This window comes from Kogia breviceps, chromosome 3 (genome assembly GCF_026419965.1).
Source record: "Kogia breviceps isolate mKogBre1 chromosome 3, mKogBre1 haplotype 1, whole genome shotgun sequence".
NCBI classification, from domain to species: domain Eukaryota; kingdom Metazoa; phylum Chordata; class Mammalia; order Artiodactyla; family Physeteridae; genus Kogia; species Kogia breviceps.
The window spans coordinates 28,840,166-28,853,586 of record NC_081312.1 but is presented as its reverse complement, the minus strand read 5'-3'; the positions used below and the strand labels follow the sequence as shown (position 1 = coordinate 28,853,586).

General features: G+C 40.9%; 1 protein-coding gene and 1 long non-coding RNA gene across 2 annotated transcripts in view; one reads left to right on the top strand and one right to left on the bottom strand.

The window, feature by feature from the left end:
• Positions 1-10,152, bottom strand: part of LOC131751956 (uncharacterized) — a 29,066-nt gene extending 18,914 nt beyond the window's left edge. The window contains exon 1 of the long non-coding RNA XR_009334372.2: positions 9,751-10,152. This is a non-coding gene — a long non-coding RNA (uncharacterized lncRNA). The remainder of the gene's footprint in view (positions 1-9,750) is intronic.
• Positions 9,677-13,156, top strand: LOC131751922 (peroxisomal succinyl-coenzyme A thioesterase). Its single transcript, XM_059055890.2, has 3 exons — positions 9,677-10,242; positions 11,107-11,309; positions 12,326-13,156. The coding sequence occupies exons 1-3, from the start codon at positions 9,786-9,788 to the stop codon at positions 12,914-12,916; spliced, it is 1,251 nt and encodes a 416-aa protein (XP_058911873.1). The 5' UTR covers positions 9,677-9,785; the 3' UTR covers positions 12,917-13,156.
• Positions 13,157-13,421: the final 265 nt, after the last annotated feature.

Below are 13,421 nucleotides of genomic sequence, written 5' to 3'. Positions count from 1 at the left end.
GCTGGCTTCTTTGCATAAACTGATAAGTTGATCTTAAAATTCCTATGGAAACTCAAGAAACCCATAATCTTGACAAAAAAGAATAAAACTGGAAGACTCATAATTCCCAATTTTAAAACTTACTAGAAAGCAACAGTAATTAAAACAATGTGATACATACATAAGGACAGACAAAAAGATCAATGGAATAGAAATGAGATTCCAGAAATAAATCCTTACATTTACAGTCAGTTGATTTTTGACAAGAAAATTCAAGGGAGAAAGAATGGTCTTTTCAACAAATTGTGTTGACACAACAGGATATCCATATGTAAAGAATGAATTTCAATCCTACCTCACAGCAAACACAAAAATTAATTCAAAATGTATCAAAGACATAAATGTAAGAGCTAAAACTACAGAAATCTTAGAAGAAAATATAGAAGTAAATCTCTGTCACTTTGGATTAGATAATGGTTTGACATCAAAGTATAAGCAACAAAAGAAAATATAAATGAATTGGACATCAAAATTGAAAACCTTTATGCATCAAAGGATACCATTAAAAAATTGAAAAGGCAGCTCAAAGAATAGTAAGAAATATTTCCAAATCACATATATGTTAGTGACTTGTATCTAGAATATATAAAGAACTTTTAAAATTCAGTACTAAAAAGCAGCAAGGGAAAAGCAACTAGTAACATACAAGAGAACTCCCATAAAAATGTCAGCTGACTTTTCAGCAGAAATATGCAGACCAGAAGGGAGCAGCATGATATATTTTAAATGATGAAAGGAAAAAACCTACAATCAAGAACACCCAGCAAGGCCATCACTCAGATTTGAAGGAGAAATAAAGAGTTTTAAAGACAAGAAAAAACTATAAAAGTTCAGGACCACTTAACTACTTTAGAAAATAATGTTAAAAAAAACTTCTCTAGGGCTTCCCTGGTGGCGCAGTGGTTGAGAGTCTGTCTGCTGATGCAGGGGACAAGGGTTCATGCCCCAGTCTGGGGGGATCCCACATGCCGTGGAGCAGCTGGGCCCGTGAGCCATGGCCACTGAGCCTGTGCATCCGGAGCCTGTGCTCCGCAACGGGAGAGGCCACAACAGTGAGAGGACTGCGTACCACAAACAAACAAACAAACAAACAAAAAAAACTTATCTAAATAGAAAAGAATAGGCCACAACTAGAAATGTTAAAAGTATGAAAGAAAAAATGTCATTCATAAAGGCACAGTAAAGGTACAAGTTCAACCACTAATAAAGCAAGGTTAAAAGACAAAGTAGTCTGGGCTTCCCTGGTGGCACAGTGGTTGAGACTCTGCCTGCCACTGCAAAGGACACAGGTTCGAGCCCTGGTCTGGGAAGATCCCACATGCCGCGGAGCAACTGGGCTCGTGAGCCACAACTACTGAGCCTGCGCGTCTGGAGCCTGTGCTTCGCAACAAGAGAGGCCGTGATAATGAGAGGCCCACGCACCGCGATGAAGAGTGGCCCTCGCTCACCACAACTAGACAAAGCCCTCACACAGAAATGAAGAGCCAACACAGCCAAAAATAAATAAATAAATAAATTTATTTTTTAAAAAAAAGACAAAGTAGTCAAATCACCTAATATATCCACATTAAGTAGTTAAGATACACACAAAACAAAAGGATATAAAATATGTCACAGGGGCTTCCCTGGTGGCGCAGTGGTTGAGAGTCCGCCTGCCGATGCAGGGGACGCGGGTTCGTGCCCCGGTCCGGGAAGATACCACAAGCTGCAGAGTGGCTGGGCCCGTGAGCCATGGCCACTGAGTCTGAGCGTCCGGAGCCTGTGCTCCGCAACGGGAGAGGCCACAACAGTGAGAGGCCCACATACCGCAAAAAAAAGTCACAAACAGTAAACAGTGGGGTGAGGTGGGGAGAGTAAAAATGCAGAGTGGCTAAAATGTGTCTGAAATTAAGAGATCAGAAACTTAAAATAATCACATATATATGTAGATTTCTATAAATAAACCTCCTGGTCCACACAAACAAAATTCTATAAGAGATACACACACACACAAAAGAAAGGAATCTAAACATAACACTAAATATAGTCATCACATCACAAAGGGAGAGAGAAAGAAGAAACAAAAAACAACTACAAAAACCAACCAGAATACGATTAACAAAATGGCAGTAAGTACACACCTATCAATAATTACTTTAAAGGTAAATGGACTAAATGCTCCAATCAGAATACATAGAGTGGTTGAATGGGTAAAAAACAAGGATACAAAGGATCATACAAGATAGCTACAATTATATGCCAATAAAATGGGCAACCTATAAGAACTGGATATATTCCTAGGAAATACAATCTCCCAAGGCTGAATCAGGAAGAAATAGAATATATAAACAGACTGATTACCAATAATGAAATAGAGTCAGTAATAAAAATTTTACCAAATAGTAAACAAAAGTTAACACCTATCATTCTCAAACTATTCCAAAAAATTGAAAAGTTCAAAGTAAGGGTTTCCAAACACAGTCTACAGGCCAGTATCACCCTGTTAAAACCAGACAAAGACACCACCAAAAAAAAGAAAATGACAAGCCACTATGGCTGATGAACATAGATGTAAATATCCCAAACAGAATATTAGCAGGCTGAAGTCAGTGATACATTAAAAAGATCATACATCACAATCAAGTGGGATTTATCCTAGGGATGCAAGGACAGGTCAGTATCAACAAATCAATCAATGTGATATCCCACATTAATAAATTGAAATAAAAATGACATGATCATCTCAATATATGCAGGAAAACCTTTTCTCTCAACCTCCATTTATGATAAAAACGCTCAACAATGTAGGTATAGAGGGAACATACCTCAGCATAACAAAAACCATATATGACAAGCTGCAGCTAATGCTGCATCATACTCATGTATGATGCAACATCATACTCATGTACAATGCAACATCATACTCATGTATAATGTAACATCATACTCAGTGTTCAAGAGCTGAAAGCTTTTCTTCTAAGATCAGGAAACAAGACAAGGATGCCCACTCTTTCCACTTTTATTCAACACAGTATTGGAATTCCTAGTTACAGCAATCAGACAAGAAAAAGAAATAAAAGGCATCCAAACTGGAAAGAAAGAAGTGAAACTCACTGTTTGCAGATGACATGATACTATATACAGAAAACTGTAAAGATGCCACCAAAAAAACTATTAGAACTTATAATAATTCAGTAAAAACAGTTTCATCATACAAAATAATTTGGGGATTGACATGTACACACTGCTGTATTTAAAATAGATAACCAGGACTTCCGTGGTGGCACAGTCAAGCCCTGGTCAGGGAAGATCCCACATGCCACGGAGCAACTAAGCCCTTGTGCCACAAATACTGAGCCTGTGCTCTACGGCCCACAAGCCACAACTACTGAGCCTGCATGCCACAACTACTGAAGCCCGTGGCCTCGTGTCTGTAAGCCACCGCAATGAGAAGCCTATGCACCGCAACAAAGAGCAGCCCCTGCTCACCGCAACTAGAGAAAGCCCACGTGCAGCAAGGAAGACCCAACGCAGCTAAAAATAAATAAATAAATAGATAGATAGATAAATAGATAACCAACAAGGACCTACTGTATAGCACAGGGAACTCTGGTCAATATTCTTTAACAACCTAAATGGGAAAACAATTTGAAAAAGAATAGATATATGTATACGTATAACTGAATCACTTTGCTGTACACCTGAAACTAACACAACATTGTTGATCAACTATACTCCAATATAAAATAAAAATTTTAAAATTAATATACAGAAATCTGTTGCTGGGCTTCCCTGGTGGAGCAGTAGTTGAGAATCCGCCTGCAAATGCAGGGGACACACGTTCGATCCCTGGTCCAGGAAGATCCCACATGCCGCGGAGCAACTAAGCCCGTGTGCCACAACTACTGAGCCTGTGAGCCACAACTACTGAGCCCGCATGCCGCACACTGCAACAAAGAGTAGCTCCCACTCGCCGCAACTAGAAAAAGCCCGTGTGCAGCAATGAAGACCCAACACAGCCAAAAATAAATAAATTTTTTTAAAAAAGAAATCTGTTGCTTTTCTATACACTAACAACAAACTATCAGAAAGAGAAATGTAAAAACAATCCCAGTTACAACTGCATCAAAAAGAATTAAATACATGGTAATAAATTTAGTCAAAGACATGAAAGACCTATACTCTGAAAACCATAAGACATTGAGGAAATAAACTGAAAATGATAAAAATAAATACAAATACATACAGTGCTCATGGATTGGAAGAATTAATATCTTTATTTTTAAAAATTTTTATTGGAGTACAGTTGATTTACAATGTTGTGTTACTTTCAGGTACTTTTAAAAAATAATTAATATCCTTAAAATGTCCATACTACCCAAAACAATCTACAGATTCACTGCAATCTATCAAAATATCAATGGCATTTTTCACAAAACTAGAACAAATAATCCTAAACTTTTAATGGAAATACAAAAGACCCTAAATAGCCAAAGCAATGTTGAACAAGTAGAACAAAGGTGGAGGTATCATGCTCCCTGATTTTAAACTAAACTACAAAGCTACAGTCATCAAAACAGCATGGTACTGGCATAAAAATACACACATAGATCAATGAAACAGAAGAGAAAGCCTAGGAATAAACTCATGCTTATGTGGTCAATATACCTATAACAGAGGATGCAAGAATATACAGTGGGAAAAGGTAATCTATTCAATAAATGGTATTGGAAAAACAGGTCAGCTACCTGCAGAAGAATCAAATTGGACTACTTTCTCACACCATATACAATAATAAACTCAAAATGGATTAAAGACTTAAACATAAGACCTGAAACCATAAAACTGGAAGAAAACATAGACAGTATGCTCTTTGTCATTGGTCCCAGCAAATTTTTTTTTTAAGTTCACTTAAAAAAAATTATTTATTTATTTATGGCTGTGTTGGGTCTTCGTTTCTGTGCGTGGGCTTTCTCTAGTTGTGGCAAATGGGGGCCACCCTACATCGCGGTGCGCAGGCCTCTCACTATCACGGCCTCTCTTGTTGCAGAGCACAGGCTCCAGACACACAGGCGCAGTAATTGTGGCTCACAGGCCCAGTTGCTCTGCGGCATGTGGGATCTTCCCAGACCAGGACTTGAACCCATGTCCACTGCATTGGCAGGCAGATTCTCAACCACTGCGCCACCAGGGAAGCCCAAGCAAATTTTTTTTATATATATATCTCTTCACACAAGGGAAACAGAGCAAAAATAAACAAATGGAACTATATCAAATTAAAAAGCTTTTGCAAAGAAAAGGAAACTATCAACAAAATGAAAAGGCACCCTATTGAATGGGAGAAGATATTTGCACACAATATATCTGATAAGGGGTTAACAGCCAAAATAGACAAAGAACTCATACAACGCAACATGACAAAAACAAACAGCCTGATTTAAAAAAAAAAAAAGGGCAGAGGACTTGCATAGACATTTTTCCAAAGAAGACATACAGATAACCACCAGGCACATAAAAAAGATGCTCAACATCACTAGCCATCAGGGAAATGAAAATCAAACCCACAATGAGACATCACCTCACACTTGCAGAATGGGTATTATCAAAAAGACAACAAATAACAAGTGCTGACTTGAATGTAGAGAAAGTGAATCCTCATGTACCACTGGTGGGAATATAAGTTAGTGCAGCTGGTCTGGAAAACAGTATGGAGGTTCCTCAAAAATAAAAACAGAACACCCATACGATCCAGCAATTCCACTTCTAGGTGTTTTTTCCAAAGAAAACAAAAACACTAATTCAAAGAGATATATGCACCCCGATATTCACTGTAGCAGGATTTATAATAAACAAGATATGGAAGCAACCTAAGTGCCCATGAATAGATGAATGGATAAAGAAGACGTGATATATGCATGTATATATGTGTATACACACACACACACACACACACACACACACACACATATCTTACTGAGCCATAAAAAAGATTGAAATCTTGCTACTTACAATACATGGATGGACCTAGAGGGTATTTTACTAAGTGAAATATATCAGACAGAGAAAGACAAATACCATATGATTTCACTTATATGTGGAATCTAAAAAACAAAACAAAACAAGATAGAAACAGACTCACAGATACAGAGAAGAAACATGTGGTTGCCAAGGGGGAGGGGGGAGGTGGTTCTGTGAAAGAGGCAAGGGACTTTAAGGTACACACTTCCATTACAAAATACTTGAGTCACAGGGATGAAATGTACAGCATGGGGAATATAGTCAATAATATTGTAATAACTTTGTATGGTTAGAGATGATAACTAGACCTGTGTACATTTTGTAACGTACAGAAATACTGAGTGCCTATGTTGTACACCTGGCACTAACATAATGCTGTAGGTCAATTATTCTTCAATGTTTAAAAAATGGGCAAAAGATATGGATACCTCACCAAAGAAGATATACGGATGACAAGCATATGAAAAGATGCTCAACATCATATGTCATTACAGAACTGCAAATTAAAATTAACAATGAGATACAACTACATACCTATTAAAATGACTGAACTCTAAAATACTGACAAAATTAAATGCTGGAGAGAATATGGAGCAAGAGGAACTCTCATTTGTTGCCGGTGAAAATGCAAAATGGTACAGCCACTTTGGAAGACAGTTACCTATTTCTAACAAAGCTAAACATAGCCTCAGCATATGATCCAACAATCACTCTACTGTATAATAAATGTTACTCAGCAATAAAAAGAAATGACATATCAGGTTTCAGAAAAACATGGTAGAGGCGTAGGTGCATATTGCTAAGTGAAAGAAGCTAATATGAAAATGCTACATACTGTATGACTCCAACTATATGATGTTCTGGCAAAACTACACCTAAAAATATCAGTGGTCGCCTGGGGATGGGAGGAGGGGACGAACAGGTGAAGCACACAGAATTTTTAGGTCAATGAAATTATTCTGTATGATACTGTAGTGATGGATACATGACATTATGCATTTGTCAAGTTTTACAGGCCTACCTCCGAGATATTGCAGGTTTGGTTTCAGACCACTACAATAAAGCAAATCACACAAATTTTTAGGCTTCCCAGTGCATACAAAAGCTATGTCTGGGGCTTCCGTGGTGGCACAGCGGTTGAGAATCTGCCTGCTAATGCAGGGGACATGGGTTCAAGCCCTGGTATGGGAAGATCCCACATGCCGCAGAGCAACTAGGCCCGTGAGCCACAACTACTGAGCCTGCGCATCTGGAGCCTGTGCTCCGCAACAAGAGAGGCCGCGATAGTGACAGGCCTGCACACTGCGATGAAGAGTGGCCCCCGCTTGCCACAACTAGAGAAAGCCCTTGCACAGAAACGAACAACACAACCAAAAATAAATACATAAATAAATAAGTTTTAAAAAAGTGCTATGTCTACACTGTACTGTAGTCTATTAAATGTGCAATAGCATTATGTCTTAAAAAACAATGTATACACCTTAATTAAAAAATAATGCTGCTGAGAAAATAACGTTGTTAGACTTGCTGGATGCAGGGTTGCCACAATCCTTCAATTTGTAAAATACTCAATATCTGCAAAGGGCAATAAAAGGAGGTATGCCTATATAACCTAACTTAGACTTCGGTTAATAATAATGTATCAATATTGGTCCAGCCACTGTAACAAATATGCCACACTAATGAAAAATATTAATAATAGGGAAAATTGTGTGGGATGGGAAAGTGGGGATATGGCAATTCTCTATACTTTCTGTTGAATTTTACTGTAAAGTTAAAACTTTTTCAAAAATAATGCCTATTAGTATTTTAAAAATCAAAATTTATCTTAAACAAGTGGTTGAAGTGGGAAAATAATACAAAGTATATAACTTTTTTATTTCAAAAAGCAAACAAAGAACAACAGAAAGAATAGTACCGTAGCATGTCCACACTCCCATATACGTACGCACTTTAAACATTCAGAATCAAAATCTAGTTGGATGCACTCATTGGGGGAAAGCAGCAAATGAACAGAGAAGACTCTATCATTCACACTGTAAACGTTTCAGTATTGCTTACATCTGCTTTGGAAAAAATGTTATTTCCTTTAAAAAGAATTTAAAAAGCAGGATGCAAACCTATGGCAAACATCTCATGAGAAACAAAACACTGCTTGGGCTCAATCTCTGCCTCTACAAAATCAAACATGACATTTGGCTTCCCAATATTCTTCTAAGACTTTCACATACACTATCACCTTTTATCTCCATATAGGAGACTTTCATCACATTACACACAAGAACTCTTAAACCCCAAAAGATATAAACTTACTTAAGACTTCAGAACTAGTCAGTGCTGAACTCAGAGGTAGAATTCTAATATATTTCACTGCATTGCTGCTGCTCACTGTTGAGTTCCACGTTTGGAGTTAAGTCATGGTTCTGACAGTTATGAGAGGCTAATCCTCAGCAGCTTAACATTTTCCAAGCCTCAGGTTCCTCCTTTCCAATATTTGAAAAATACTCCCAGTGTTTTATAAACTTGTTAAATTTTGTATGTATAACAGGTGGGACATTGCTAAAGAGTAGCCATTACTATACTACATACAAAATGCTGGGCATCCCTGAACATTATATCTATATTGCTTCTAACGTGACATTCAAAACCTTGACATTTAGTATCTACTAAGGCCGAACATTCTTTTTTTTTTGCGGTACGCGCGGGCCTTTCACTGTTGTGTCCTCTCCCGTTGCGGAGCACAGGCTCCGGATGCGCAGACTCAACGGCCATGGCTCACGGGTCTAGCTGCTCCGAGGCATGTGGGATCCTCCCGGACCGGGGCACGAACCCGCGTCCCCTGCATCGGCAGGTGGACTCTCAACCACTGCGCCACCAGGGAAGCCCTTAAGGCCAAACATTCTTATTCTCTATAATACTCCTAGTATTATACTAGTATAGTATAATATAGAGTATCCTAGTATAATACTCCTAATACAATTCCACTCCTAGGTATTCACTCCACCGAACCGCACATACATGTCCATCAAAATGGACACATGTTCACTGAATGCTCAGAGCACTATTCCTGAGAGTCCTAAACTGAGAACTACCAAATGTCCATAGGCAATAAAATTGTCAAATACATTTACTATCACAAAATGAAATACTATTTGGCAGTGATAATGAACAATCTACAACTACACCCAACAAAACGATGAATCTCACAAACGTAATGAATGTTGAGCGAAAGCATACACTGAAAAAGGCACACTGAAGTATTCATCACCACAAAATGCAGAGTTGGGAAAAACCAGCCCGTTTTGTTGGACTTGGAGGAAGGGAAAGTGACTGGAGCAGAAATGAGGGTGGCTTCTGGAGAAGTAATGATGTTTCTGGATCCTTGTGCTTGGTTACCCCAAGTATGTTCGGGTTGTGAAATTCATTAAAATACACACTTAGAATTTATGCACTTTTTGTGTGTGTATAACTCATTAAAAGTTAGGGGAAAAAAGGTTGTCCTTTTCCACGGAGAGGCTGGAATTCTTGGTATTCTGCCTAAAGTCATTCAGCTCTGGTTTCACCACAAATCCATACCCAACAAGTTTCACTCCCACGGGGGAGAGGTTTGAGAAGAGGCGTATACGCGGGCGGGTTGGGCGCCACAGCCGTACAGCTGGACATCGCGGTATGCCCCGCCCTGGGCCTAGAGAACGAACGACCTGGCACTTTTACCTCAGTCGAGTCGGGGCCGCGACCGTGCGCCGGGGATGGCGGTGACAGTGACGCTGGAGCCTGCGGGCCGTTGCCGCTGGGACGAGCCGGTGCGCATCGCCGTGCTCGGCCTGGCCCCGGGGCAGCCGGTCACGCTGCGTGCGTCCCTGCGCGACGAGAAGGGCGCGCTCTTCCGAGCCCACGCGCGCTACTGCGCCGACGCCCACGGCCAGCTGGACCTGGAGCGCGCGCCCGCGTTGGGCGGCAGCTTCGCGGGGCTCGAGCCCATGGGGCTCCTCTGGGCTCTGGAGCCCGAGAAGCCTTTTTGGCGATTTCTGAAGCGGGACGTGCAGACTCCCTTCGCCGTGGAGCTGGAGGTGCTCGATGGCCACGACCCTGACGCCCAGCGGCTCCTGGGCCGCGCGGTGCACGAGCGCGACTTCCTGGCGCCCGGGGTGCGGCGCGAGCCCGTGCGCGTGGGCCGGGTGCGCGCCACGCTCTTCCTGCCGCCGGGTAAGGCTGGGGTGCTGGGACCTCGACAGCATGCTCCCTGGGCTGCCTTGGTTTCTGATACCGCCTCCCAGGGAGTTTGGCTTGGGAGCACGGTCAGAGAAGCGGATGTTGACTAAATCAGGGACCTGACAGCCACACTGGAGGCTTTTGATATGTTCCGCACTGTGCTACGCGTTTTGCTCGCATTATCTCATTTAATCTCTATACTATCCCAATGAGGTGGATACTGTTATTATGCAGATTAAAAAAAAAACGACTGGATGGGATCGGTAGGTTCACTTTGCTATTACTAACTACGTTACAGATCTCTACAGGCATCAGCTGATCGCTTTTACACTAAATGATGACGGTCAAGGAATCTATTGCCATGTCTCCCTTCTGTAGTGTCCTGGGTACACTGGGCCCCTTACCCACTTTTTCATGTTCCTCTCTACCACAGATCACTTTTCAGACTTCACTGCCTTCCTCACCTGAAGCCTCGCCTGATATTTCTTTTTCTTTCCTCTAAGTAGACATCTGAACCAAAAATAACGCCAAGGGTTGGTGCAACACAATATAAAGCTTTGTTCTGATTCTTAACTCTGTGTCCAATCCTGTAACAGAACACTGCAATTCAACACTGTTTAAAAGGTGAAATTCCTCCTTCCATTATGCAGTCGTTAGACTTTGTTACCCTCCCTTACAACTAAAGATTCTTAGAACCTTGGAGATAATTTGGAACTTGTGTCCCTTGTCAATAATGACTCAGGAAGCCATTTCTTTTGATTCACGGAAGCCCACTAAATACTTTAGAAAGCTCTCTAAAAGGAAAGAAATTTCTTTAAATTATATAATACCTTCTCTTTATAATATTACCTTCTCTAGGACCAGGACCTTTCCCAGGGATCATTGACATCTTTGGTGTTGGAGGAGCCCTGTTGGAATATCGGGCCAGCCTTCTGGCTGGCCATGGCTTTGCCACATTGGCTCTAGCTTATTGTGACTTTGAAGATCTTCCCAAGAAATTCGACACCATACACCTGGACTACTTTGAAGAAGCCCTGTGCTACATGCTTCAACACACCCAGGTTCTCCTAATGTCCTTTATCATTCTCTCTAGAACTACCTCCAGAGAGGGTGTCACTTTGCACTCACTGTGCCAGGTGCATTGATGCTGCTCTATTCTTCTTTCACAGAGATTTCTTCTACTCCACTTTCTCTGTCAGATGGATTAATATTTCAGAATTCACTGTAAAATTCATGTGATATTTTATTTTAGGGAGTTATGTAGTAATATTAAAATTTCTTTTGCAAGTGGAGTTTCTAAATTTTTAGCTTTGCATGCTTTTTTTTTTCTCTTTTTTTTTTTTTTTTTTTTTTTTTTGCGGTACGTGGGCCTCTCACTGTCGCGGCCTCTCCTGTTGCGGAGCACAGGCTCCGGATGCGCAGGCTCAGCGGCCACGGCTCACGGGCCCAGCCGCTCCGCGGCACGTGGGATCTTCCCCGACCGGGGCACGAACCCGCGTCCCCTGCATCGGCAGGCGGACTCTCAACCACTGCGCCACCAGGGAAGCCCTGCATGCTTTTTAATCTCTATTTTTCTGATAGCAGAGTGTGTTCTCAGATTTTGATCAAAACTTGTCCACCCGTTTCATAAGCTTAGAACCACTCAGTTGAACTCTGAAGTTTTACTTTGTTTCTATAAAGTTAATCATTTGTCAATATATATTTAGATGGGGTCTGATGAAAGGTTCACTTCTTGGAACAGAATCTGGTTCCACACAGATGCCCAGGAACATTGATGCTTTAATTCAACCTGAATGAAGCTCTGAAATTGACAGGCTCCAATGACTCAGCATTCTCTAGTGGATGACTCTCTGGAAGTTTGCAACCAATTCCCATATTTGCCAGTGAGTTCAAGATTTGTTTGCCGTGTGTCCAGCAAGAGAGTCCCTACATGGGAAGAAACTCTGTCAGCTGAGGTTGAGTCTCTTGTGGCCAATTCACAAATTAAAGCTAGCAGCATCTCTAGTTGCATTTAGAGAAACATTTTTCTGTTGGGTAGGTTCTTGACTTTTGACTCTTGTCCCTTCTTTTCTTCCAGGTAAAGGGCCCTGGCATTGGACTTCTGGGCATTTCTTTAGGGGCTGATATTTGTCTCTCCATGGCCTCATTTTTGAAGAACATCTCAGCCACAGTTTCCATCAATGGATCTGGCTTCAATGGAAACAAAGCCATATACTACAAGGAGAATAGCATTCCACCACTGGGCCATGACCTGAGGAGAGTGAAGGTAGCTTTTTCAGGCCTCCTGGACATTGTGGATATAAGGAATGATATTGTAGGGGGATGTGAGAACCCCTGCATGATTCCAATAGAGAAGGCCCAGGGGCCCATCCTCTTCATTGTTGGTCAGGATGACCATAACTGGAGGAGTGAATTATACGCCCAGATAGCCTCTGAACGGTTACAGGCCCATGGAAAGGAAAAACCCCAGATCATCTCTTACCCTGGGACTGGGCATTACATTGAGCCTCCTTACTTTCCCATGTGCCCAGCTTCCCTACACAAATTATTGGACAAACCTGTGATCTGGGGTGGGGAGCCCAGGGCTCATTCTAAGGCCCAGGTAGATGCTTGGAAGCAAATTCTAACCTTCTTCACCAAACACCTTGGAGCTTGCCCCAAATTGTAATTGGTCTGTTATTGACAGGAGAGATTCAAGGTCAGATTTTAGTGTTTAAGAATCTTATGTGAATCACTTGTCCCCTGGATAACATTAAATTCATGTCATTGGTATTAATGCTATATTTTAGGTTACTTTTTTGAGATTAATTTTGTCATTAATTTTTCTAATATAACACATGCCTATTGTAGAAGATTCAATTAGAAGTATATAATACTAAATAGTAAAAAGTTATCACCACTATTAAAATTTGTGTTTTTGTCTAGATTTTTTTACTTAACACTTTGAGGCACAGATGAAATTTAAAGCTGAACAAATACTGGGCTACTTTTTCCATCACTGGGAGAGAATGGCCATTCAGTGTTTGCTACTGGTTCAACTACTGGTAGCAGGGTAGAATTTTCATTGGCTAAAATATACAGAGAAGTATTGATAGAAGGAAAGCCAAACTGAACTTTTTTTCATGGAGATTAGAGAAGAATCCTCTGAGAGGAGTTACGGTAAGAAGGGGAGC